This window comes from Symsagittifera roscoffensis, chromosome 6 (genome assembly GCF_963678635.1).
Source record: "Symsagittifera roscoffensis chromosome 6, txSymRosc1.1, whole genome shotgun sequence".
Lineage (NCBI taxonomy): Eukaryota > Metazoa > Xenacoelomorpha > Acoela > Convolutidae > Symsagittifera > Symsagittifera roscoffensis.
Genome location: NC_087067.1, coordinates 52,502,567 through 52,526,733, shown reverse-complemented (window position 1 = coordinate 52,526,733; position 24,167 = coordinate 52,502,567). Strand labels below are relative to the sequence as shown.

At 35.7% G+C, this 24,167-nt stretch overlaps 3 protein-coding genes across 3 annotated transcripts in view; 1 reads left to right on the top strand and 2 right to left on the bottom strand.

Annotated features, from left to right (window-relative positions):
* Positions 1-6,104, bottom strand: part of LOC134848811 (uncharacterized) — a 61,298-nt gene extending 55,194 nt beyond the window's left edge. The window contains exon 1 of the mRNA XM_063866323.1: positions 5,917-6,104. Coding sequence (XP_063722393.1) covers positions 5,917-6,104 — 188 coding nt within the window. The remainder of the gene's footprint in view (positions 1-5,916) is intronic.
* The window catches only part of LOC134848149 (sister chromatid cohesion protein PDS5 homolog A-B-like), a 350,720-nt gene that overhangs the window by 127,974 nt on the left and 198,579 nt on the right, over positions 1-24,167 (top strand). The gene's annotated exons all lie outside the window — the stretch shown is intronic.
* On the bottom strand, positions 7,047-11,996 carry LOC134848810 (neuronal acetylcholine receptor subunit alpha-5-like). Its single transcript, XM_063866322.1, has 5 exons — positions 11,921-11,996; positions 9,371-9,532; positions 8,967-9,163; positions 7,110-7,179; positions 7,047-7,063 (listed from the first exon to the last, which is right to left on the bottom strand). The coding sequence occupies exons 1-5, from the start codon at positions 11,994-11,996 to the stop codon at positions 7,047-7,049; spliced, it is 522 nt and encodes a 173-aa protein (XP_063722392.1).

Genomic DNA, 24,167 nt, shown 5'->3' with positions numbered 1-24,167 from the left:
CTAAAACTCAAGTAAATGTGAAAACAAAAAAATTAGAAAAACTCAGGCTTAGAAAAAATCTGTTTAGAATCTGCAAAACAAAAGAATAGAAGAGCAGAAGTAAAAGAGAGTGTCGCTAACTGAACCGAAGAATCAAATTAAAACTTCGAACATGTTATCTGTTTTTTTTTGCTTTAAAAATAGTGATCAAAGCTATGAAGGAAGTTTTTTTGCATTCTGGATTCTCCTTTATATGCATTTTCAAGTTCAATTCAAGTTTATTTTTCTTTTAATTTTAAAACTTTTTTTAGGAAAAACACGGAAAACTCACTTTGGAAACAAGTGCCTCGGTTAGACTGAGATTTGAAGAGGCGGGATTTCGCACTGGAGTTTTAAAAGAACATCGGTTATAATGGAATAGCTAGTCCAAAATAGTTCCATTATAATCTCAAAGTTAAACAATAAATCCAGGCCATAAGTGTTAATACTGACCGATTAGATAATAAGCAGATGAGTTTTCAAGACTGAAAAAATCGTATGAACTTGAACTTATAAATTTTGATGTTTATCTCAATAGTATTGCGGTTGTAACCCGCAATTTGTAAAACTTTTGATTATTTTCCACTGACTTGAAATATTGTATAATATTATAATAAAATATTTTTTGTTAATATTGACTTCGATTTTGTGAGAAAGGCATTTAGCCAATAGGAACGCTTAGCGATTTTGATTGGTTGAAACTTTTCAAGCATTTGGTCCTTCAAGCATGAGAACCCTACCCTGTATTTTAAGATAAATTGAACAATTCTCGCGTGCTCAATAAGCGCTTGAGGAATGTTTATAACAACTTGAAAATATTTTGAATGAGATGAAATCGTGAGCCAGATTCTATAACGAATGTGCAACACCAAAGCTTACAATATCAAATCTCAAAAATTACTTTCAGATTGAAAAAGTCCATAAAACTGAAAAAAAGCTTTTGCGAACATTATTAAGGTGCTGCGGAGAAAAACTTTTGGTGTTCTGATACAAGGCTAGAGGACCCACCGTGGTAGCCTGCTTTCCTCGAGGCAATGGTTGCCGCCCAAACAAAATTTCTCAAAAACTTTTTTTTATTTTGCTGATTTTTTCTTTTCAAACGTTTTCTCGATACTGATATAAAACTAAATTTCAGTGGAACAATTGATTGCGCGCTATGAACGCATCGAAATAGCTCATTTGATTCGGATTTCAAAATAATTTTATCTACTTAACTCAAAATTCTTTAATTGGATGTAGTTAATTTAAAAGGATCTACTTAACAATTGCCCCCCCCCTTAAGAAAGGGGGGCAACTGTTAAGTAAATTAATATAACGCATTTCCGACCAATCAGATTGCAGCAAAATTAGAAGTCTCAATACAAAGCTCTAGCGCTAGTTTACTGCTTTTATTAACAGGGGTGGTAAGTGTTAAGAAGATCCATAAAAACTCCTTTATATTGGATTATAGTATGTATAAATTTGTTGCAAAATAAATTGTAAATTTTCACGTTTGTTTTTTTTTTGTAAAAATTTATCGCACCACCTAATTAACAGAATTGCCCCAGTTGTTATCATGCGTTTTATTCAAATATGGATTATTCATAGTTGCTCATACATGGAAACCAAGAACTTGCCTTCATGCGCTGACAAAAAATGCTATTGTAAGTTGAGCAAACTTGGGACACGAATGTCTGGAGATACTTTTTCTGGGCATTTTTCACTCTTTCGAACAACTTTATCTGGGACAATTACCCCACCCCCACACTTATTCGCGGAGAGAGGGATAAGTGTAAAGACAGGGGGTTGGTGGGAGGGGAAAAATGGAAGGGCGAGTTCAGTAAAAAAAAAGAACCTTTAAAGGTAGAGAAATATGTAGTGGTAGGGAAATACATGTAAAGACGCGGGACAAATAAGAGGGGAGTAAATAGGCATCATTTTATGTACATAACGAAAGTAAACCACAACCTAACCATTGCAATGATCATGTTATTTTGAAATGCGTTAAAGTTTCAGGTTTACTTAAAAAGAAAGTGATTCAAACTGCATTAAAATTTCCTAAAAAAGCAAAAAAAACACAGATGCCAAATATGAGGAATTTAAAAGAGATATTTTAACTTCAAAACAATTAGAATCAAAACAACCCATTTTAAATTAAATTTGATTATGATTTAAGTTTTATAGCAATCAGATTAAATTTGATTGCTATAAAACTTTACAGAGACTGACTATCCCGCTCCAAATTGTCAATGAAATTTGACGGAATTTGCCAACCATATCAATTTTAACATTTTTCGATAGACAAAACCGTCCGACAAATTTGAAGAGGGAAGACGAACTCTAACTAATACAAACAAGACTGCTCGCAATTCAGTCAAAGCCATGAATGTTCCGACTGCCCTCTTTTGTCAATCACAAGCGTTTTTAGAAAAAATTTCAAAAAAATCAATGTTCAAAAAAATTGCAAACTATGTTTCGAATAAGCGTTTTTAAATTCTCGCCACGTTCGAAAATCTCGCCACGTAGTTTATCGCTCCACTAGCCACGTACTGCTCGCCAAGTAGCCAAAGATATATTTTCAGCATAATAATTCCAAATTGCCTGCCTCAGTTCATCTTGGAAGGGTTCCATATGCCGCTGAAGCTTTTTAAAAACAAAATATATTGCGTGTAAATTGTCCCATTTTGAGCTACAGTCGTCAAAATAGTCCCAAATTCAAATCATTATAACTTTGATCGAGTTAACAATGTTTTCCAGATGGTATATTCAGCATTTCTTAAAAATAGGAACAACAAGACTGCATACAACAACAAGACTGCATGTGTCAAAATATGAGTAGTTTGAACCAAATACAATCAAAAACGAGTGGATCTAGAATTTTCTTGTAGAGGGATTTTGTTTATTTTGTATACTTCGGCCAAATTGATTTTCCGATCTTCCCGAGCCATTGAAGACAATGTTCAGACCAATTTTACTGCGCCACTGAAACTTTTGAAAAAGCAAGCAGTGAATCACAATTTTTCGGCGCGCGCTCTACCCCCCTTCAATTAATATATCTTGGCAAAGAAGCTGCCTTCAGTAAAAAATTTGCGCGCCAAGATTCTGCTAGCCAAAATTGGATGTCTCAAAAAGTAAACGGGGGACCCTTTGGGTGATTAGTGGGTCCAAAACCCATCCCCTCTAAATCTGCTACTGTGACCACTTAATTCACCTCAATTCAATTTGGAACCCTTTTGTTATACCGGACAATTTGCCACGCATAAATAATTCGCGTTTTGCTTTCAGCATTATGAATAGAATCTTCAGAGCACGCATAAATTAGTGCAGAGCATGGGCAAGTTGGCAGTCTTCGAAACTTTAATTGGTTTAAAAATGATTTTAGAATGAATTATTTTTTGATCGCCGAAAAATGAGTGAAAAAAAAACCTCAGGCTTAAATTTTCCGCATTTCTTGAAAAGCTGAAACAGTACTGGACAAAATTTGAAGCTCAGAAATCAGTTTTTTTCAAAAAGGAATCTCGAAAAAGTTTACGAGAAATAAATCATGTTTTTTGGTTTTTCGAACCGGTTGCATACTAATGCTGAACTTTAAAATTGAGGCAGGGTATGATTTTTTCGAGGGTGGAGGGGGGTGTGTTTTCAAAAAAGGTCGAAAACGTTGATGACCTTTTTTAGGCCGACCAAATCGACTTTCGGAGTTAAAGCACCATAATGACCCTTATTTTGTCAAAAAAAACCCCTACTTATTGGTCCGAAAGGCGCCTCTTGAAAAATTGTAGTATCGGATGAACGAAAATGGGTATAAAAAAACATTATCTCAAGAGGGACCCTTTGAACTAAGAAGGGGGTTGGAAAAGCGGCCACCGCCGTGCCTCTGCCAGACTTAAATCTCCTTGGCAAGTAGCAATCAGAAGCCTGAAAGACGAAGTTACACTATAGAGATAAGAGGTTTTGCCCTGTTACGTGTTATAGCCTTTTGTTTTTTATTGGTAACTGTTTGTTTTGATTGCTTGGTTGTTACCCATGTCGAGGGGCTCGGTTTATATTTCGGCTTTCTTGAACAAAAATCGGTTTGTTGCGACCGTCTCTGCCAAGCTTCGGCATTTTTCAACCGTCTCAATCAAGTTTCGGTATTTTTCAACCGTCTCAATCAAGTTTCGGTATTTTTCGACTTTCTCGACCACATTCTGGTATTTTTCGTCTTTTTCGACCCAACAAAAAAGTTTCGATTTTGTTCGACCAAGTTCAGATATGTTTCTCGATCAAAACTCAGTATGTTTAGATTTTCTGGACTGTCTCGACCGACATTTTAAAAATAATTGTTTGTTCGACTCCGCTTAGATATGTTTCGACTTTTTGATCATAAATGGGCAAATTTTGACTGTCTCGTCTTTCTCGACAGACAAAACAATTACAAAAATGATTTGATTAATCGCCAATTGGCTTAATGCGGGGTGACTAACAATGGGATGTGTAATGATTATCTCAACTCTCTAAGCCACAAAAATGTGAGCTTAACTGGAACTCTGCCGGACCTATGTTTTGACTGTGCTCGACCTATCTTTCGACTTTCTCGGCCAAAATAGGGTATGCCCTGACTGTGCTGACCTTTGTTTTGTCTTTCTCGACCAAAACTGGGCAAGTTTCGAATGAGCTTGAACTATGTTTTGACTCTTGCGGCCAAACTCGGGTAAGGGTGTGTTTCGACTTTGTGCTCGGCTTAAAGATGCTTCTCGGCCACGGAACTCTAGTCGAAATTCTGCACTTGCATCCTTTTTAAGGCGAAGAATAAGGCAAGAATCTCGCCCCGGGAACAATTTACCTGATCAGTTGTTCTTGCGAATTGAGACTGCGATACGCTTAGCCTAGCCAGTACGAGAATATACCCAATTCCAATGGTTTTTCACGATCTCAAGACCAGAAAATCAGTTTTTGTTTCCGCGGAAACTGGTAAAATCACAAAAGCGCAGCAGTAGAAATTTTAAATTTAAATTTCAAGCATCAATTTCTTAACGAGGATGACACGTAATTACACAGGACAATGTAGTAAACATAGTTAGGCACAATCAAATATAGGACGATTAATAAAGAAAAAAAGTCACTTCTGCTCGACCTATGTTTCAACTGTGCTCGACCTGTTTTCGACATTGTCGACCTATGTTACGACTTTCTCGACCGAAATAGGGTCTGTTTCGACTGTGCTTGACCTAAGTCTTGACTCTCTCGGCCAAAATTGGGTATCTTTCGACTTTGTGCTCGGCTTAAAATTGCTTCTGGACGGCGGAACTTTAGTCAAAAAATTGCCCTTGCTCGACTTTTAAAGTCAAAGCATAACGCAAGCACCTCGACCCGGGAAGAATATACCTGCTCAGTTGTTCATGCGAATTCTGACTGCGATACGCTTAGCCTAGCCAGTACGAGAATATACCCAATTCCAATGGTTTTTGTACGATCTCAAGACCAGAAAATCAGTTTCTGTTTACGCGGTAAATGGTAACATCAAACAAGCCCAGTAGTAGAAATTCCGAGCTTAAATTTCAATCAATTTCTTAACGGGGATGAACATGCAGTTACACACGAAAATGTAGTAAACTTAATAAGGCACAATAAAAAATATGACGATTAATCACGTAAGCGGTCCTTTCTGTTATGCAGCCCAAAATTGATTTTTTTGATGATCTCAAAAATAGATTTTAATACCCGAATCTGTTTGATGAAAATAATTCCAGAAAATTGTAATCTGCTTTTTCAATAAAAACAGAAGTTCATACAAAATTTAGCAAGTTTGGGCCGTACAAGGAAAGAAACGTGTAACAGTTTTGATCAGTCTTGTGGGTTCTTTTTACAGCTCAATCAGATTTCAGAGCTATGTAAAATTTCCCGAACACGACCACAAGCATCGCAGCATAAGTTACAAACATTGCCTTGTCAATCAGCTTCGCCAGAGAATGCCAGTCATTCTGAATCAGTTTACATTCGTTTTCCTTTTCTGGGTTACTTTCCTTGTTATCCGTCTCATTTTCTCGCATTGCTTCCAATTCTAATGTTCCAGGGTTCGATTCTCGACTTCTGCTCTCTTTTCCTCGAGTGATCACGTGATCAATCATCGGGTCTTCATTTGTGTTTTTTGATCGCAAAAGGATTCTAAGAAGCGCCGGCACTTTTGTTTGTGGTGTCAAAGAATAAACTGCAGTCACGACTACCGATTCCACGATGGAGAGCGAAATTAAAATGATCAGGCTGATCACAAACTTTCCCAATTCTGGGAAGTTGGCTTTTGATGTCGGAGGGATGATATCGGAGAGTACGAGCAGCTCTACCACTTGTGCTAGAAGTACAGTGAGGCCGAGGGAGATCTTCTCCCCGAACTCGAAGGGGAGTAGGAAAGTGAGGAGGGGGAGACAGCCGAGCATCATAGAGGGAACCACAAGGACCATCAAGTAGAACATGTAGTCCCGCTTGAACCTAATCAGAAAAGATACACGCGCTTATGAATGAGTCAGTTCGCGCTAAGTGCAAACGAAACAATTTTGAACTTGTCGATTATTTTAATTCAAAACAAAAACAAGACAAGCTTAGTTTCTTTTCAGTGAGAAATTAGTAAACTACGCAAAATAAAACAGAGACACATTTACTGTATCAAGACAAATACCTGGAAAGACCAGAAATCATGACTATAAACTGGGGTTTTAAAAAATGTTTCGAGACTATGTTTTTTAAAATGAAAAATTCAAAGCCTTCTGTACTTTTGCCATAATTAGAAGAGTTTAGCCAGGGGGATCCGTTTTTAAAAATTTTAAAACTTTAAAACTTAAGACCTTAAAACTTCTCAAAGCTGGATTTTATATCTCATTAAAAATATAAAGTGCTACAGGGTAACAGGGTAAAGTGCTACAGGGTAACTACAGGGTAAAAATATAAAGTGCTACATATAAAGTGCTACAGGGAAAACCCACTGTTAGCATACCTGTACTTGTACTGAATGCGACTGTAGTAATTCTCATCGCCCTCGTACTTGAGTGTGAACACAGAGTAAGTGGCAGGTCCCTCTATCTTCCACTGGCCACTGTCCTCTGCCAGACTGTCCCTGGCCCTCCCCGCCTCCCGCTGGCCCTCATAGTAGCCAGAGAGCACGTAAGACCGGTTGCTGCTCATCCACTGTCCCGCTGATATGGTGCACTCCTAACAGCGGATGCAAAACTCATTTTAAAAACAACAATAAAGAGCTCATCTTATAAGAGCTTTTCTGTCAGAAAAAAGAAATTTAAAGAATTAAGAATTTTGCACTTATGATTCGGAATGCGTGGAGTCATAAATCATATAAAAGCTGTTTCAGCCGCGATCTGAACGAAATTTAAAATTAAAAAGATTTCGACTAAACGTTAAATTGTGATTTTTTTTGTCAATCAAAAAAAGATTTAAGGAGCTTTTGTATGATAAATAAATCAACCCTAAATCCGATAACTATTTGTGGTGCTTGATTTTGTGCGGGGAAAAAATTGCAACAATCTTAAAACACGCCCGAAAACAAATTTCATTCCCATCCCACTTTCAGCGGAAGGAAAAAAGAACTTTTATTGAAACCTTGTGTTATTTATGTGAGCAAAAAATTATAAGCAATTAATAGCAATTAAAGGTGGAAAAAAAAAGAAAAAATGATTGATGTATAGCTGCTATCATTTCTGTCAGACGGCAGAATACAAAAAAAAACACATAATTGATCAATCTGCGACTGAGCCGGCAAAGTTTAATACGGAAACAAATGAAAAAGTTTTGCACAAAAAAATTGCAGCTGAACTTTTTTCGAAAGCTTTATCTTGCGTGTAACTCTTCTAGATCTAAATTTGATTAGAAAAAAATTTTTAAAACAAACAAAACAAAACAATTTTTGATTATTAGGCACAAAAACTTCATAAACTAAATCCTTAGAAGTGAGAGTACAAAATTTTTTGATTTTTTTCTAATGTCTTGCAAGATATCATTTATTTAGTCGACAAAACTTAAATTTACTAGTGTAATTTCAGTTCATGAAAATTTTAGCGCCTTACAGCGAGGAAAAAATATATGTTGTAGAACATACCTACTTTTTACGACTATTGAAGCTCTAGGTTTTTAATTTAGACTTTCACATAAAAACTTAGAAAAAGAACTCGAAATAAAACCACGACACAATTTGAAAAAAAATTGTTGTTTTTGGTATTGTAATAGGAGCTTTTGGTGCAACTAGCACAGTAACCGACTATCCTGATTTGTGTATTTTGTTTATGGTTCAATGATTTTTAGTTCCCTATTTGAAAAAATAGCTTGTCAAAATAAAATTAGCTTGCGTTTAGTGAGCACACTCATTATAGTTACATTTTCATCTTCTTGCAGTATTTGTAAATTTAGTTTGTTTTCCAATATTTTCTTCTATACCAATTTTTTTGGAAAAAACTAAGTGATTCTTAATATTTTCGATTTTGTCTTTTGCGCTGATAGTATGAACAAATATGATGAATGAAACATTTGGTATTGTTCCGACGTCGTCACTTGTTTTGAGTGAGGGTTTTTCGCCAGACGTTAGTTTTATTGAAAGTTCGCCCCATTTGTAGCGATTCAGATTTCGACTAAAAAGCTTGATACCCCATCTTATTGTCGCGAAAAAAAAACGGGTTCGAGTTTTTGAATTTCAGACACACATTTATTGAACATATTTCAGCTCCTCGTTTGAACGGCTGATAAATGGCTATTGATACGACTTAATCGGACGCTTTTTATTAGAATTGTCAACTTAATTTGAAAAAAAAATTCTCATTTTTTTAAAGATTTTGAAAAACAAGTCTAACATTTCATAATTTTTAGAATTAATTTTCTAAAGTTGCTTTTTTTGGATTCTTTTTGTGCTAGAATAACTGTGATCGGAACACTCTGTCCTATTTGAAGAGCACACGAACAATTTTGTTTTCCCTCTCGGACTGATTCACTCGCACCTGAGTGTCGAAGGGGAACTTGATGATATTGACTGGACAGAATGTGTTGAGAGTGAGCACAGTGGATCTACTAGTCACTGTTCCGTCCTGGTAGATGCCCTGTTGCGTGTTCGCGTCGTGCTCTATGCTGGACACCTCCCGGAACACAATGTCTGGAGTCCACACTGAGAGGGGCGCCAGCTGGATTAGCTCCAGTCCTAGGATCAAATTGTTTATTTAAGAGAGGGCCTTGTTTTCCATTAAGGGTCTTTCCATTTCTCTTTCAGTTTTTTTTCCAAATGAGAATCTTTCCATTTATCCTGCCAAAAAATGCCAAAAAATTCATGTGAATGAAAGCTTTTGTAATAAAGATATAAATTTTTTGGTTTAATAAAGTAATCAAGTGTAGTTACGTCCAGTCATACCTCCGTAGTCCTCGGGATCCCAAGCCAGTGCTGGAATGGAGTAGCTCTCTTCCAGCCAGATGCGCATCTTGGCCAAATTCCGTCGCTCGTCAATGTCCATCAGTTGGAACAGTTCAACCACAAATCGCACCTCACAAGCAGACAGAATAAAAACCAGGCATCCTTCAAAAATTCAGATACCGGGAAAAAAACAAATTTCAATTCGTAAGGTGCTGTGGGCTTTGTTAGCAAAAAATTGTTTCCAAAAAAAATTATCGTTACCAAAGAATGCAACGCCGCACAACTAAAAAATCAATATACTCGTTTTAATGAGTTTGCAGAAGGTATACTGAAAAATTATCAGATCATAGGAGCCTGATTTTTAATCCGTGCCCAAACCTCGTTTACTGCAGATAATTCACTGTCAAATGGTGCACTGTGTTTCAGAGTCTTGTTCAACAGAGCATCCACGAACGTTTTCTCGTGTTCTCGGCTGTGAAAGTTGGAACAATTTATAAAACCGAGAAAGGGCAGATAATTTAGTACGGTTAAGAACATAAACATTTTCCTAACGTCACTTTGTGAACGCAGCTAATGGTTGCGAACAGCTAATTGTGAACGCAAAATCAAGTACATGAAATAACCTTCGGAAGAGGTTGAAAATTACATCATTTAGAACCCTTTCCGTCGTAACTTGAATGACATTGAAAACAATCAAAAGGGTTTCCCTTTGTCGAAGTTTTTTTTTATTTTTTGTCTAATATCAAGCAGTGTAGGCGAGCGAGCAGGCTTATAAAATATTTAGATGTGATTTATTTTAACCACAAAACTAACTAATAAAAGTAATTTTTACTGTATCTAGACGGTTGGTTCTTTTATTTGTAAATTTCATTGCTTTTTTAATTCCATTTACCGTCTCAAACAAAATTGGAGTTTCTTATTTGTAATTTATATTAATAGTTTAATAGAGAAGACCAAACAAACTTGAATAAAAATCATCTGAATCCGTTTTTATCTAAAATGTGCTTTGCTAAAATGAAGTTCTGCAAAAAGTCACGCGGAACCAAGTTCGACAATTTATTAGTAATCAGCACCTTTATGAAGTGTTCTGCTCATTATGTTAACTGATAGAGTATAACTTTAAAACACTCAAACATATTTTAGTCAATTAAATTGTTTCTAACCCACTGTAAGTCAAAATAACCATATAATAATAATATTGTTTCCAATCTAATCTAATGGTATTCGAGTTAGAGAACCGAAAGAAGATCATTTTTAACTGTTTAACCATGTAATTCCGCTTTGAATTTTCAGACCTTAAAGAAATCTGAAACCGCCATATTACCCAAAATATAACTTTCTAGAATATGACCAACTCGAGCTAAATAAATACTTTGGATTTTTGTAAATCTTAAAAAACTGTATGCCTAGCACAAAAATATAGCGCAAAACAGCGTGTCTAGTCGTAACCTGTATGTATATTTGTAAAATCACGTCATAAACAACTTCTTAAATTTTCGGTGCTAAATCCCATTCAAATTTTGTAAAACTTTAAGCTTTTGGTTTTGATTCAGGTAAGACAATATTCGATCTTTTGTCATTATATGTACAATTGAAATGTGTTAATCGTTTGTGTCGATTTCAGGAGAAGAGGTCAGGACAAAAACCTTCCACTCCTTTACATATTTGGCATTTACAAAACTTTCAACTTACCGGCAAAACATATTTAAGTTGGGCTAGTAATTTCAGAGCTTGTACCATGTTTTTTTCCAAAAATAAATCGCTTTTAAAAGAGGCAAATTTAAAAAACTTATCTCAAGGTTATCATCTACCGTCCAGTGTTTGGTTATATTTGGAAAAGGAAACTACCAAGTAATTTTATAATATAATTTTAGACAATGTAGCAATTGAACAAGTTCGTTGATGCCTCCGCAGAAGTTGAAGCTCTAAATAAGTGGATGTAAATTGTTTTGGCAAATTTCGTGACACTTGGATTGGGTAACTTCCCAAATAGCATAAACAATTTCAATAAAAGTGTGAAAAATTTGAGGCGTAAAAAAGTAAGATCTTTCCAGACAGTTTTCACGCCTTAATTTGTTCACTTGTCAACAAATTACTAATCACTCATCAACATTTATTTCAAGAAGAACCAATAGATTTTTGAACAATGAGCCAAATTGAAGTTCTCAAAGGGGGAGGGGGTTGCAATTTGAATTATGACGTATATTTCTATAAGAAAACTGCGGCTACATACAACCAACATTTTTTTTTGGCTTTGTACTGAAACTGAATGCTGATCCAGACTCATTTCAAATATTGAAGTGGATACCTTGTTGACTCATCCAAGTTCTCATGCCCATATGCCCGACCATAACCGCTATAAACATCTCACTTTAAAAACTAAAATTCTTTCGAAAATTTTTCAAAACCACTCGAGTCAGTTGCCCAAAGTTGCAAAAAAGTTTTAGCCGAAATTTTTTTGAGACCACCATGGACTTCCACCAGAGACGTTTATGGGGGATGTCGGTCAAGTTGGTATCGAGGTGAAGAGTGCCTGTCTTTAGATTTTACCTAGTAATTTCTGCGGACAGGCACTCTTCACCTCGGCACCAACTTGACCGACATCCCCCAGAAACGTCTCAGACATGATCCCTATGATGGTCTCAAACACCATCTACTACCACTAGCAGCAGAGTTTCGAAATTCTTGGGTTTCAGGCAGCAGTAGAAACAGACTTCCCAACAGTCACAGTTCGAGGATGTTATTTTCATTTCTTCAAAGCATTTTTGTCAAAAATTAAAGACTTGGGATTATTTACACCTTACAAAAAAGATAGAAGATTTAACCAATTTATTCGAAATTTCATTGCCATAGGTTTTCTACCAGTGTTTTAATCCGCCTAAAATTTCATGAGGTACTAAAGAAACATCGAAAAGCTTACTGGTTTCCAGATTTTCAAACCATAGTGTTTTTTTTACTGTTTTGAGGCAACTTGGTTACACCAATTTCCACCAAATATCTACAACGTTTATACCAGGCAGAGCACTCTGAGAACAATAAAAGCATGTGAAGGCTACAAAAATCGGCTGAATACACGAGTAGGTTGTCGACTTCGCCCGAATTCTTGTTGTTTGCTAAAAGTTTACGAAATGAAGAAAACTTGGCAAGAAGATTTACAGGCGATTCCAATTGGGCTACCAAGCTGATGTTCCTCAAAGAAAAAAATGGAAAGGTTTAAATGCAATGATTTGCAACGTGAAACAGAGATTCGAAACTCAATCGTTCGATACTGACGAATATTGAGATAGTATTTCAGAAATCTGCCAAAACTTGTAAAAATTAAAAATCAATTGATTTCTTTCTTTCTGTTGAATATTCCGGTTATATTAGTTACAAGTAAGTTTAAATCTTGCTTGTATAGTTTTAGACAATGTAGCAATTGAATAAGTTCGTTGATGCCTCCGCAGAAGTTGAAGCTCTACATAAGTGGATGTAAATTTTTTTTGGTAAAGTTTGTGAAAAAACACTTGGATTGGCTAATTTCCCAAATGGTATAAAAACAAATTAATTCACAAGTGGCATAAACAATTTCAAAAAATGTGTGAAAACTTTGAGGCGTGAAAACAAAATCGCAGCTACAACCAAAATTTTTTTTTGGCTTTGTACTAAAACTGAATGCGGATCCAGACTCGCTTCAAATATTGAAATGGATACCTTGTTGACTTATCCAAGTTCTCATGCCCATATGCCCGACTATAACCGCTATAACGATCTCACTTTAAAAAATAAAATTCTTTCGGAAATTTCTCAAGACCCGCTCGAGTCAGTTGCCCAAAGTTGAACAAAATTTGTAGCCGGAACCAGTGATACAAGTCTTTCTTCATTCAGAAAGTTAAAATCGACATTGTATCGCCAATGACACGCACTGATGCCAAAAATTCTCAGAAGTATGGAATCAATAAGAATTCGAGATGAATGGGCAGAAACGCAGGATGCAAAAATGTTTTTGTTGAAAATCGCCATAGAGTGGGGTATTGTCATTTTTCAAGGAAGTGGCAATATAAAGCGCTTTTGAAATGTAGAATTATTCTTTCTGATAAAACTTTTAAATCTTCACTGAAACTTTTTCACCAAGTTTATGTTATTTTTGGAGTATTTGGAGAATCATAAATTTCCTTGGTTTGGTGTTTGCTTCAAAATAAAATGACGGGAATATATCGACGATTGTTACAAATATTATCAAGAAAACACCACAGAATGGACCTGCAACTAAAAATCAAAGAAATTATCAGCGACTTTGAGATTGGATTCGAGGTGAGATACAACATTTCTGTAACTTCTAACCTGAACAACTTGATCAGTTTTTGAGACCACCATGGGACTTCCACCAGAGACGTTTCTGGGGGTTGTCGGTCAAGTTGGTGTCGAGGTGAAGAGTGCCTGTCCATAGATTTTAACTAGTAAATTCAGTGGACAGGCACTCTTCAACTCGACACCAACGAGACCGACATCCCCCAGAACCGTCTCAGACATGATCCCTATGTTGACCTCAAACACCATCTACGACCACTAGCAGCAGAATTTCGAAATTCTTGTGTTTCAGGCAGCAGTAGAAACAGACTTCCCAACAGTCAGAATTCGAGGATGTTATTTTCATTTCTTCAAAGCAGTTTACACCTTACAAAAATGATAGAAGACTTAATCAATTTATTCGAAAGTTCATTGACATAGGTTTTCTGCCAGTTTTTTATGTCCGCCAACTATTTGATAATGAGGTACTTCAAGAAACGTCCGCCGACAAGATTACTGGTTTCCAGATTTACAAACCTTAGTGTTTTTTGAACTCTTCTGAGGCAACTTGGTTACATCAATTTCCACCAAATATCTACAACGTTTATACCAGGCAGAGCACTCTGAGATCAATAAATGCATGTGAAGGCTACAACAATCGTCTGAATAAACGAGTAGGTCGTCGAATTCGCCCAAATTTTGGGGTGTTTGTTAAAAGTTTTCAAAATGAAGAAAACTTGGCAAGAAGATCTACAGGCAATTGGACTACCAAGCTGATGTTCCTCAAAGAAAAAAAGAAGAAACCTAAACGCAATGATTTGCAACGTGAAACAGAGATTCGAAACCCAATCGCTTGTTATTGACGAATATTGGGATAGTATTTCAGAAATCTGCAAAACTTGTAAAAATTAAAAATCATTTGATTTCTTTCTTTCTGTTGAATATTCCGGTTCTATTAATTACAAGTAAATTTAAATCTTACTTTCACTTTTCAAAAACTCGACTGTTTATGCCATTTGGGAAATTAACAATTTTAATGCCATTTGGGAATGTTTTTGAAATTTATGCGATTTGGGAAGTTTTTTGAAATTTATGCTATTTGGGAATTTTTAAAATTTTTATGCCATTTGGGAATTATGCCTTTTGAGACGTAATCCTTGGATTGTATCATATCAAATATGCACAACGTATTGTAAAACGTTTTTAGATGGTGAAAAAAAATTTACTAATAGAAAAAGCTTTCTGACTAAACCCGAAAAAATAAGATGGAAAATGCAGTCAATATAATAGAAACGATGGTAGTTATCTAAGAAGATGCTTTCCTTTCAAATAAAAACAGTTGTGATCAAAGGTAAGGAAAAATTCATATTTTTATCCTCTAATTTCCAATTTCAATAATACTTGCTTCAAGTTTTAGCAAAAAGTTTACACAGATATTTAGCGTAAGCCGAAGAAAATCCTGGAACTGAAAAGTAAGACAAAATTTTTAGTACTGCGTTGGATAACGTTTTCTTCCTTTAATATAATAAAACTTATGTAGTTGCTCCAACCAATTAAAACGGGAAGGAACTTTGTATATGGGTGAGTTTCAGTTGTTTCTTTATGCTTTTTACGCAAATTAATCATCGAACAGGGTTGAGTGATAAATCATATTGAAGCTCTTACCGTCGTAATTCTTATTTTAACTGCCTAAAAGCTTACATAAATAGCCTAATTCCAAACATAAAGACTTAGTGATATTGAATAACACTAGTTTGTCAGTTTAAAATCGATGGTTTTCAGTTTTCAAGCTATTTTTCTAGAGAAAATTGTTTTTCATGGCGTATTTTATTATGACTGTCGAATATACCTAATCTCCAACTGTTTGCTCAAAAAACGACAACAATTTGAAAAAACACATTGGTGTATTTTTTCGACTATGGTCAGATTTTTCTGTGCCACTTGCACAGTAACTACTATCTTTGTTATGCTATTATACCAAAGCAAGTATGAAGCATAGTTATATTAGTAAAAAGAAAATTTATTCTTTAAGTCATAGATATTCAGTTTTTCTCTAGCCATGTCAGTGGACTTTCTAACTAACTTTGTTGCCTTAAGTTTTTGTTCACGGACAGAAAAAGCAAAAATTGTTGGCTGATTAACTTGTCGGCAAAATAAAGTAATGAGCTATGTATAGTTTGAAAAAAGACTATTTATAGTTTTCGATTGTTTTCATGCTTAAAATTGATCAGACAAACCGCTGAAACTGTAAGAGAACAAATATTTACAGTCATTATTTACTAAAGCACGAGGTTAGCAGAGAGTGTTATCATAACAAATTCAAAAAAAAAACAAGAAAGAATTGTTTTCTTTTTTTTGATTTGCTTACCATTATTGAGTTTGAATCAAATCAATGTTCCCTCATTTTTTGTAGACAAGTTTTATTTTGTAGACCACTTGAATGGAAATTGAAGGACAAAAAGTTACTGTTGTTCTGACAGAAAATCAAATCTCATACATTTGACTATCAATTTTTAAGTTTGGGAGGAGTTCTGATTTGACTTAGCTAACTATAGCTTTGTATTGCATTAACTCCAAGCAATTGAAAGCATATAAATTTTTTTTGCCCTTCTAAATTGTTACAACATTCAATTTAACATTTGGGCAATTTGGATAATTTTTGCGCAAAGAATTTTAATCTGTTAACTGGAAAGATAAAGTTTATTTCGTAAAAAATTTGTTCTATTGGACGCTAGTCATATAACTTGCACTCCATTAAAGCATTGAGTGGAGAAAAAGTAACACAAAACTGAATTGTATTTTATACCTCAGTGCTGAAAGACAACAAATAAAAAGGTGAGACTTATCAAACTTTTAATTTGACAATTCACTAACGCATTTTTCCTCAGCTAAATAATTGAAGTTGCGTTTTGTAGACCACTTGAATGCAAATTGAAGGACAAAAAATTACTGTTGTTCTGACACTATAACTCAAAATTACTGTTAAATTACTGTTACTGTTGTTTTTCTTTTTTTATTTTCGAAATTTGTTGTCTTTTGATTTTTGGTTGAAGATTTCATCAAAAAATGTTTGAGAGAAATTAAAAGCAGTCGGAACATTCAGAGCGTTGCCCTGATACAAGCAAGCTTGTTTGGATCTGTTAATTTTTACAAATAGGAATATCACTTTTTTTTGCTTTGTCCTGAACAATCAAAGGAACCAAATGTTTCAAAAAGCGTAACAGGTAGACAAAGTAGAAGAAAACAATTTTTTTTGTTATAACAAGAACAACCTATCCCTTTATATAGATTACAACTAATTTTTTATTATATTTCTGATAATTAATTACGCTAGTTTTAGTTAAATTAACCAAGGCCAGCGCTATTTTGTAATTAAATGGCTGCAACAAACCGGTCCAAAAAGGTTTCCCCTATTCAAAAGTAATAATCTTGAATTGAAGCAGCGCATATCCCTTGAATATATTTGAGCAAAACGTATATCATAGTCAGAATATTGTTCCGACGGTTGAAAATGGGGAGAAACTTCAAATTCGGGTGTGTTTTCTTGCACAGTAGCTGTCTATCCATGTTTGATATCCATTTTATGCTATGATTTAAAAAAAAAATTAAAACCAATTAGTTAATGATAACTTTAAGGTATGATCTACAATCCATGTTCATGAAATTCCTTTAATTATAGTGGGCTGCAAAATGACTGAGTCTGATTTGTTCTCCTTGTACGAGCCCATCACAACTTTCGTGCCTCTGGCTGAAGACCCCGCGGGGGTAAAGAAAAGGGCAATTGCCGTGACCAAAACAATCGAAACAGCAGTACGAAATGGAAAGACTTTCAGTGCTACTAAAAGTCTTCTTGAATATCCAATTTTATCAGTAGACGATGAAGAATATGTCATTCGAATTTTTCGCAGCTTTGCCTTGACTTGTTTTCAAAAAGAGTTCGACGAGTTTGATAGTTCATTCAAAAAAGAAAAGCTCGAACCTCTCCAAGAACTTCTGAAAGAGTTTCCAAATTTTTTGGTACTGAAAAATTTTCTCTCGACATTTAAATCAATTGCCTCGCTTGAGTCATGCTTTAAAGACAATCTATTCAAATCTCGCGAACAGCAAACAATACTCGCTGATATTTGGCAGCAGTGTTTCGACTTATATCAGCGAAACAGAGACATAAATGCCCAGGAGATTGAGTTTGTCCAAGTGTTTGAACATCATGTGACGCAGTTGTTCACTGAATCGAGTGGAGAAGTTAATTGTATCTGTGACTTGCAGATAATTAAAGAGAGTGTGACCTTGAAAGATCTGGTTACAAATATCAACACTTCTCCTATGCACGCCATATACGTTCAAAATGCGAGACATTCTGACCTGAGAACGAAACTTCAGAATGTCATCTCAGAAAGCAATTCTGAATTCCGGAAGCCTTTTCAGAAAATCCTGCAGTCATTGCTTGAAGAATATAGGGCACAACCAAAGGTTGGGGTAATTACTGCGCAAATAGATCAAAATCACAAGATTTTTCAAATCAAATCCTCCGGTATAACTTTGGATCGCGTGTTAGTCGAGTACCAGAAATTGACATCAAAACCAATAATTCGTGAGTTTCGCGTGTATGCGAGTAAACACTTCATCATCAATCAAAGCAAAACTGGCCAAGGAAAGAACTGGGTTGTAGCAAGTCCCATTGTTACAGTTTTAGCCCCGGAAAAAATGTGGAACTTGTCCGGTGCGGATAGTTCAAGGGAAGGCCAGCGAGCTCTGGACGGTAAAAGCCCTGGGGAGGATGGAGCAGATGGAGCATGTGGGTCACCGGGAGAAAGTGGGGGAAATCTACTGTTTTTGTGTGACCGAATTGAAGGCGCCAGAAACCTGAAAATTATCTCAAATGGGGCTAATGGCGGTGATGGCGAAGACGGAGGCAACGGTGCCCGTGGTGCTGATGGCAAAGACGGAACCTCCTTGGTTTGCAAAACAGAAGATGAACTTGGCAGCGAGATTGTGTCTATCACAACCCTTGAAGAAATAAAGATGTTTTGCTCCAAATGGGATCCACAAAGAGTGCTGCATGATGACAGCGGCACTGTGTTTTTCAGGAAAAGCGACAAGTTTGTTACTGGAAAATATCGGAACATGGAGGCGACTCTCATCCACTATAGATACAATTGGATTGCTATATGGCACGGTACTCTTATTTTAATAAAGGGATTACCGGGATCTGATGGGACGCCTGGTGGCAATGGTGGCAGTGCAGGGGCCGGAGGACAGGGCGGATATCCAGGAGTGGTTGAGTTGAGAGGAATCCAGGATTCAGAGTGCGTGGGAAGTGATGAGGTTGTAACGGAGACTATCCCAGGAAATGAGGGAAGAGATGGAGCTCCTGGGCAGCCAGGAAAAGGAGGAAGAAACGGAAACAGAGGAGCGGACTGGGGACGGGTGGAGACAGACGAGAAAACATTTGCCTGGCATGGGTCATTGAGTTTGTTTCGTTCACATGACCAGAAGGACAACAGGGTCTGGACCGGATTGCACAATCAGTATTACGGAATTGAAGAATCTGGCAGCTGGCCTCCGCAGGAATCGCGCCAGAGACCAGGGAAAAAAGCTTCAAAGAAGCAAAGTCAGCGTCGTGGTGTGAAAAAACGGGTGATACTCGAGGAAGAAATAAGCAAAGAGATGAATAAAGTTCTGAAGAATAGTGTAGCAAAAAAAATACAAGACCTGACAAAACAACAGGAAAAAGAAGAAGTAGCTCTGGAACAAAACTTAGAAGAGACTGAAATCAGCCAAACTCAGCGGGTACGTAACGCCAAAGTTATTGAAGTGATGCGGGAAGTGGAGTTTGTGGTTCCAAAACCAAAGATGACATCACCTACAGAAACGCTTCCAAATGGTTTAGTTCCTTTCTAAGATCCATTTGAAACCATTTAACTGCTAAACAAAAAATTAGACGAAAACCAACTACAAACAGTCTTACAAAGTTTTTTAATTCTCCAAATTTTACTGACTGCTTTGCAGGTTTTTTGGTCATTACAATTATACAATTTTACATAACATTTTTCTTATTTTTGCAATTATACATTTTTACATGACATGCCCTACATTCTATAGTCAAATGCATGTCTTGGAAAAAACTGATGTATAAGAAAAATTGCATAGATATGAGAAAAAAAAACAATAAATATCAATTTTCTTAGAGGACACAAAAACCTAATAGAATAAGGATATTCAGTAGCCGCGCAAGTAGCAAATCTCTTCAAACTGTGAAATTGGGTCGAAAAACGCTAAAATAGTTGCTCTTTGTAGTTTCGTCTCCATGAGACAATATTCGTGCACTTAAGCCTGAAATTCGAAAATTTTAAAAGAGAAATTCTCGACACCGAGACAACTTTTCGAAATTTCTTTTTCACTTCCAGAGTCAGGAACTTATAAGGATATTACTACGTTTTTCTGAAGATGTCTAAATTAAAAAACACAATCGACGTCAAAGTTCTTCCCAGTTACTGGCGTGGTCGAAACAACAAAAATCGATGACTGTCATTACTTTTCTTTTCGAATATTTGTCGTTTTCTTATGGGTGAAGTACTGGAATGAACAAAACGAAAAGTAACCATTAACAATTTAGTGAACGTAGTTTTTTTTCGAGAAAAAAAAACCCAGAGAAAAAATCGAACAATTTGAGTTATGTACTATTGACTGTACTCATAGATTAATTTCAGATAAGGTACACCGTCTGCTCGTCACGCTATCTTATTTTTGGCCGGATAGATTCGTGCAACTTCTTAGTCTAATACTGATCTTAATCCTACTCCTGTATCTCCTAGTCTCAATAGATCTAGTGTATACTGGTTTATGCGAGTTAGTTGTCAGAAGGAGAACAATTGTATACTAAGTTTTATTCAAATTGTTCTGGTGCTGAAACTACAAGTAGTTTCAGCACTTACAAATAAGTGTACATGTTAAAGATGGAATATGATTGATTAGTTATAGATATTTTTATAGTGATATTCCATCATAAATATTATTGGTCTATAAATGCTAGTTTAGAATTGGTTCCAAATTTGTCTATTTGTTTTTGCATTTTTTATAAGTTTTTAACTGACTTTTTCGTTTTCACGAAAGAGCTATATGAAGCTTTAAAACAAATTTTTGGTAGTGCAAAACTAATTTCAGCTTAATAAAAGCCTTTTCTGCTGTTATAATATTATGACACCACTCGTTCGCATTACTCGCTCGAGTTGAGACAAAAACGCAAAAACGTCTTACCGGTTTTCTTGACACTGGAAAAACTTTAGAAAGTTTCAATTTTCTTCAATCCGAAACAGAATGGGCTTTGATATGATATATTACTGGACCAATTCATGATTTTTTGTGATACTTGTTTTTGCTTGGGGAAAAATTGAAAGTTTAAAACACTCGAAGACAAATGTCTAGCCACAAACTTGATTTTTTTTAAAAAAAAAAAAGATACTTCATTCATGAACTGAAATGATAATTATACATATTGTCTCTCACTGCCGTGGAAACATTTACATGAGAATCTTGCGCAAAAAAAACGATACCAGTACAAATTGATTATCCGTGAAAAAATAACGATCATTTTTTTAGTTTTTAGAAAACTTTTCAAAACTGTTCAAGAACCACAGAACGTCCTGCACACAATTGGTATTCAAAAAATCAACATATATTTGGATTTTTTGTTAAAAACTTCCAGGCTTTTTCTGTATTTTCGATAACATCTTATTTTATTTAAAATAAACAATTTTAGAATTTTTGATTCTCATTTTTTTTAAATTTCAAAATTTAATTTTCATTTCAGCTATTTCACATATCTAATTGACATTTGATAGGGAGTTAAACCAGCTTATTCCAAAGCATCCCAAGCCCAGTCTGATTCTTCTGGCGTCAAATACGAACCAATGGACAAGTTGAGCCCTGAAGATAGATCTGTCAACTATATCAAACATCTACTGCCATTTGATAGAAAGCGCCTACTTATAAATCACATAAATACATTCAAGGCAAGCATAATAAGGTCGACCAATTCAGTGATACAAAAAAAACAGCAGAAGAAAATCGATACACTTCTATCAGTTGCTACCGAGGCCGTTATCAGCCGGGCCGCACCAGCGAAAAAGCACGAGGTGCTGGACTGTATACAACATACAACCTATCTATTAGACAAAAACTTGCCTCTCAGAGCTTCCGACGCATTGAACCAACTTCAGCATGTTTTTTTTGAACGATTCAGCTTCACTTTGGCAATTCAGTTGAGACAGGAAATTGAACAAATTGTAAGAAACGCATCAATGAGCATAGACTTGGCTGGTCAAATGGAACTGAATAACTTTCTGGATAGTCTGCTATTCGAAAGTGTTCAACTACTGTCGAGCACATTTGACGCGTCGGACTCAGACATTCGAAGGAAAAAAGCATATAGCGGTTAGTATATATATCTAGGATTTTCTCGAGAGTGCGAATGTCTGAGCTCTACCAAATCACTATAATGACCCTTTTGACCAAAATTTCTTCGCCTGAGACGAATATATGAAAATTTTTGGAAAAACTGAAGACGGTATCTCCGTATCACGTAAGGTTCTCGCATTGACTAGATTTGATATTTACTCATCATCCTACATTACGAGGCCAAATTGTGCACTGGACAGGCGCACAATTTTGTTTCTGTATGTTCCTGGATTCCAGAAACAAGTCTTAACATATGTTTCAAAATGTAAGTGGATTCCACAAACAAAATTTCAGTGGATTCCGCATACATATACCTGTAACTTAAATTTCGTCGGGACATTTATTTTGTAGCGGATTGCGCAACAAGCAAATAAAGCTAGTTATTTTGGATTCCGCAACTGTAAGTGGATTCCGCAAAATGTAAGTGGAATACGCAAAATGTAAGTAGAATCCGCAAATGTAGGTGGAATCCTCAAATTTTGTTTGCGGAATCAGCAAATGTAAGCAGATTCCGCAAATTGTATGTGAGTTCCGCATTTTTGTTTATTACTGAACTTGCATATGAACAATTAAAAGCTAGAGATGGAATATTTGATTTAATATCTATAGGAAAGCGCAATTTGAACGCAAAAGAATTTATCCATTTGTCAGCGGAATCCAAGAACGAATCTTATAACATTGGTTAACTATGCGGATGTCAAATTTTTCGCTTTGGTTTGAAATGTGTTTGAAATGGCTGTTAAGTGTTTGAAATGGCAGTTCATGTTTAAAATGGGGGCAGTTAAGTCACTCATCAGTGTTTGAGATGAGATGGTTCAGTTATGCTTAAGAAATCATCATCAGTATTTGAGATGACATGGCTCAGTTTGAAATGGCAGCTAAGTCACTCATCAGTAATTGAGATGAGATGGTTCAGTTAGTTTAGAAATTATCATCGCCCTCATCATTATTTGAGATGAGATGGTTCAGTTGGTTCAGAATTTATCATCGCACTCATCAGTCTTTGAGATGAGATGGTTCAGTTGGTTCAGAAAGTATCGTTGCACTCATCAGTATTTGAGATGAGATGGTTCAGTTATGCTTAAGAAATCATCATCAGTATTTGAGATGACATGGCTCAGTTTGAAATGGCAGCTAAGTCACTCATCAGTAATTGAGATGGTTCAGTTGGTTCAGAAATTACCATCGCCCTCATCATTATTTGAGATGAGATGGTTCAGTTGGTTCAGAAGTTATCATCGCACTCATCAGTCTTTGAGATGAGATGGTTCAGTTGGTTCAGAAAATATTATCGCACTCATCAGTCTTTGAGATGAGATGGTTCAGTTTGAAATGGCAGCTAAGTCACTCATCAGTAATTGAGATGAGATGGTTCAGTTGGTTCAGAAATTACCATCGCCCTCATCATTATTTGAGATGAGATGGTTCAGTTGGTTCAGAAGTTATCATCGCACTCATCAGTCTTTGAGATGAGATGGTTCAGTTGGTTCAGAAAATATTATCGCACTCATCAGTCTTTGAGATGAGATGGTTCAGTTGGTTCAGAAAGTATCGTTGCACTCATCAGTATTTGAGATGAGATGGTTCAGTATTTAAGACGAGTATATGAGATGGTTCAGTATTTGATACGAGATAAAGGACAGCTCGATTTTATTTTTTGAAAGCTGAACTGAACTTTCTTCTGAAAACTGGATTGAAAATCCTCGTTAAATTGAAACTGAAAAAAAAAACTTTTACAAGCGGTAACTAAAAAATACAGTACGAAAAGTAAAATTTTGTTTTTAAATATGGTTGAGCACTTGGATCAATTTTTCTGTTCTTTATGAATCCTTTCTCTCGATAACTCCATTTTCGACAAAGCGTCTTTATTGTCTTAATGGCTCACTATGGTATTCGTAGTCTGGTGTGTTTGTTGAAATTTTCTCCAGATAAAGTTTGCATTTACCTCTCTTATTGAATTTATTTTTCTCTTTCCGCAACTTTGTACTCGAAACGCTTGACGTGTTTGAGTTCTGATGTTTGAGCGTATATAAAATAAACAGAAATGGATTTTAGTACTTTCGCCATCTAA

What these genes read in the sequence shown, in the direction of transcription:
- LOC134848810 (XM_063866322.1), bottom strand. Translation starts at nt 11,996, where the DNA reads ATGTCTGAGACGTTTCTGGGGGATGTCGGTCAAGTTGGTGCCGAGGTG. An exon ending in CTGTCCGCAGAAATTACTAG is followed by an intron (nt 9,533 to 11,920) that starts GTAAAATCTAAA and finishes GAATTTTTGAAG; the next exon opens with GATGCCTGGTTTTTATTCTG. An exon ending in AGTTCCCCTTCGACACTCAG is followed by an intron (nt 7,180 to 8,966) that starts GTGCGAGTGAAT and finishes ATCCGCTGTTAG; the next exon opens with GAGTGCACCATATCAGCGGG.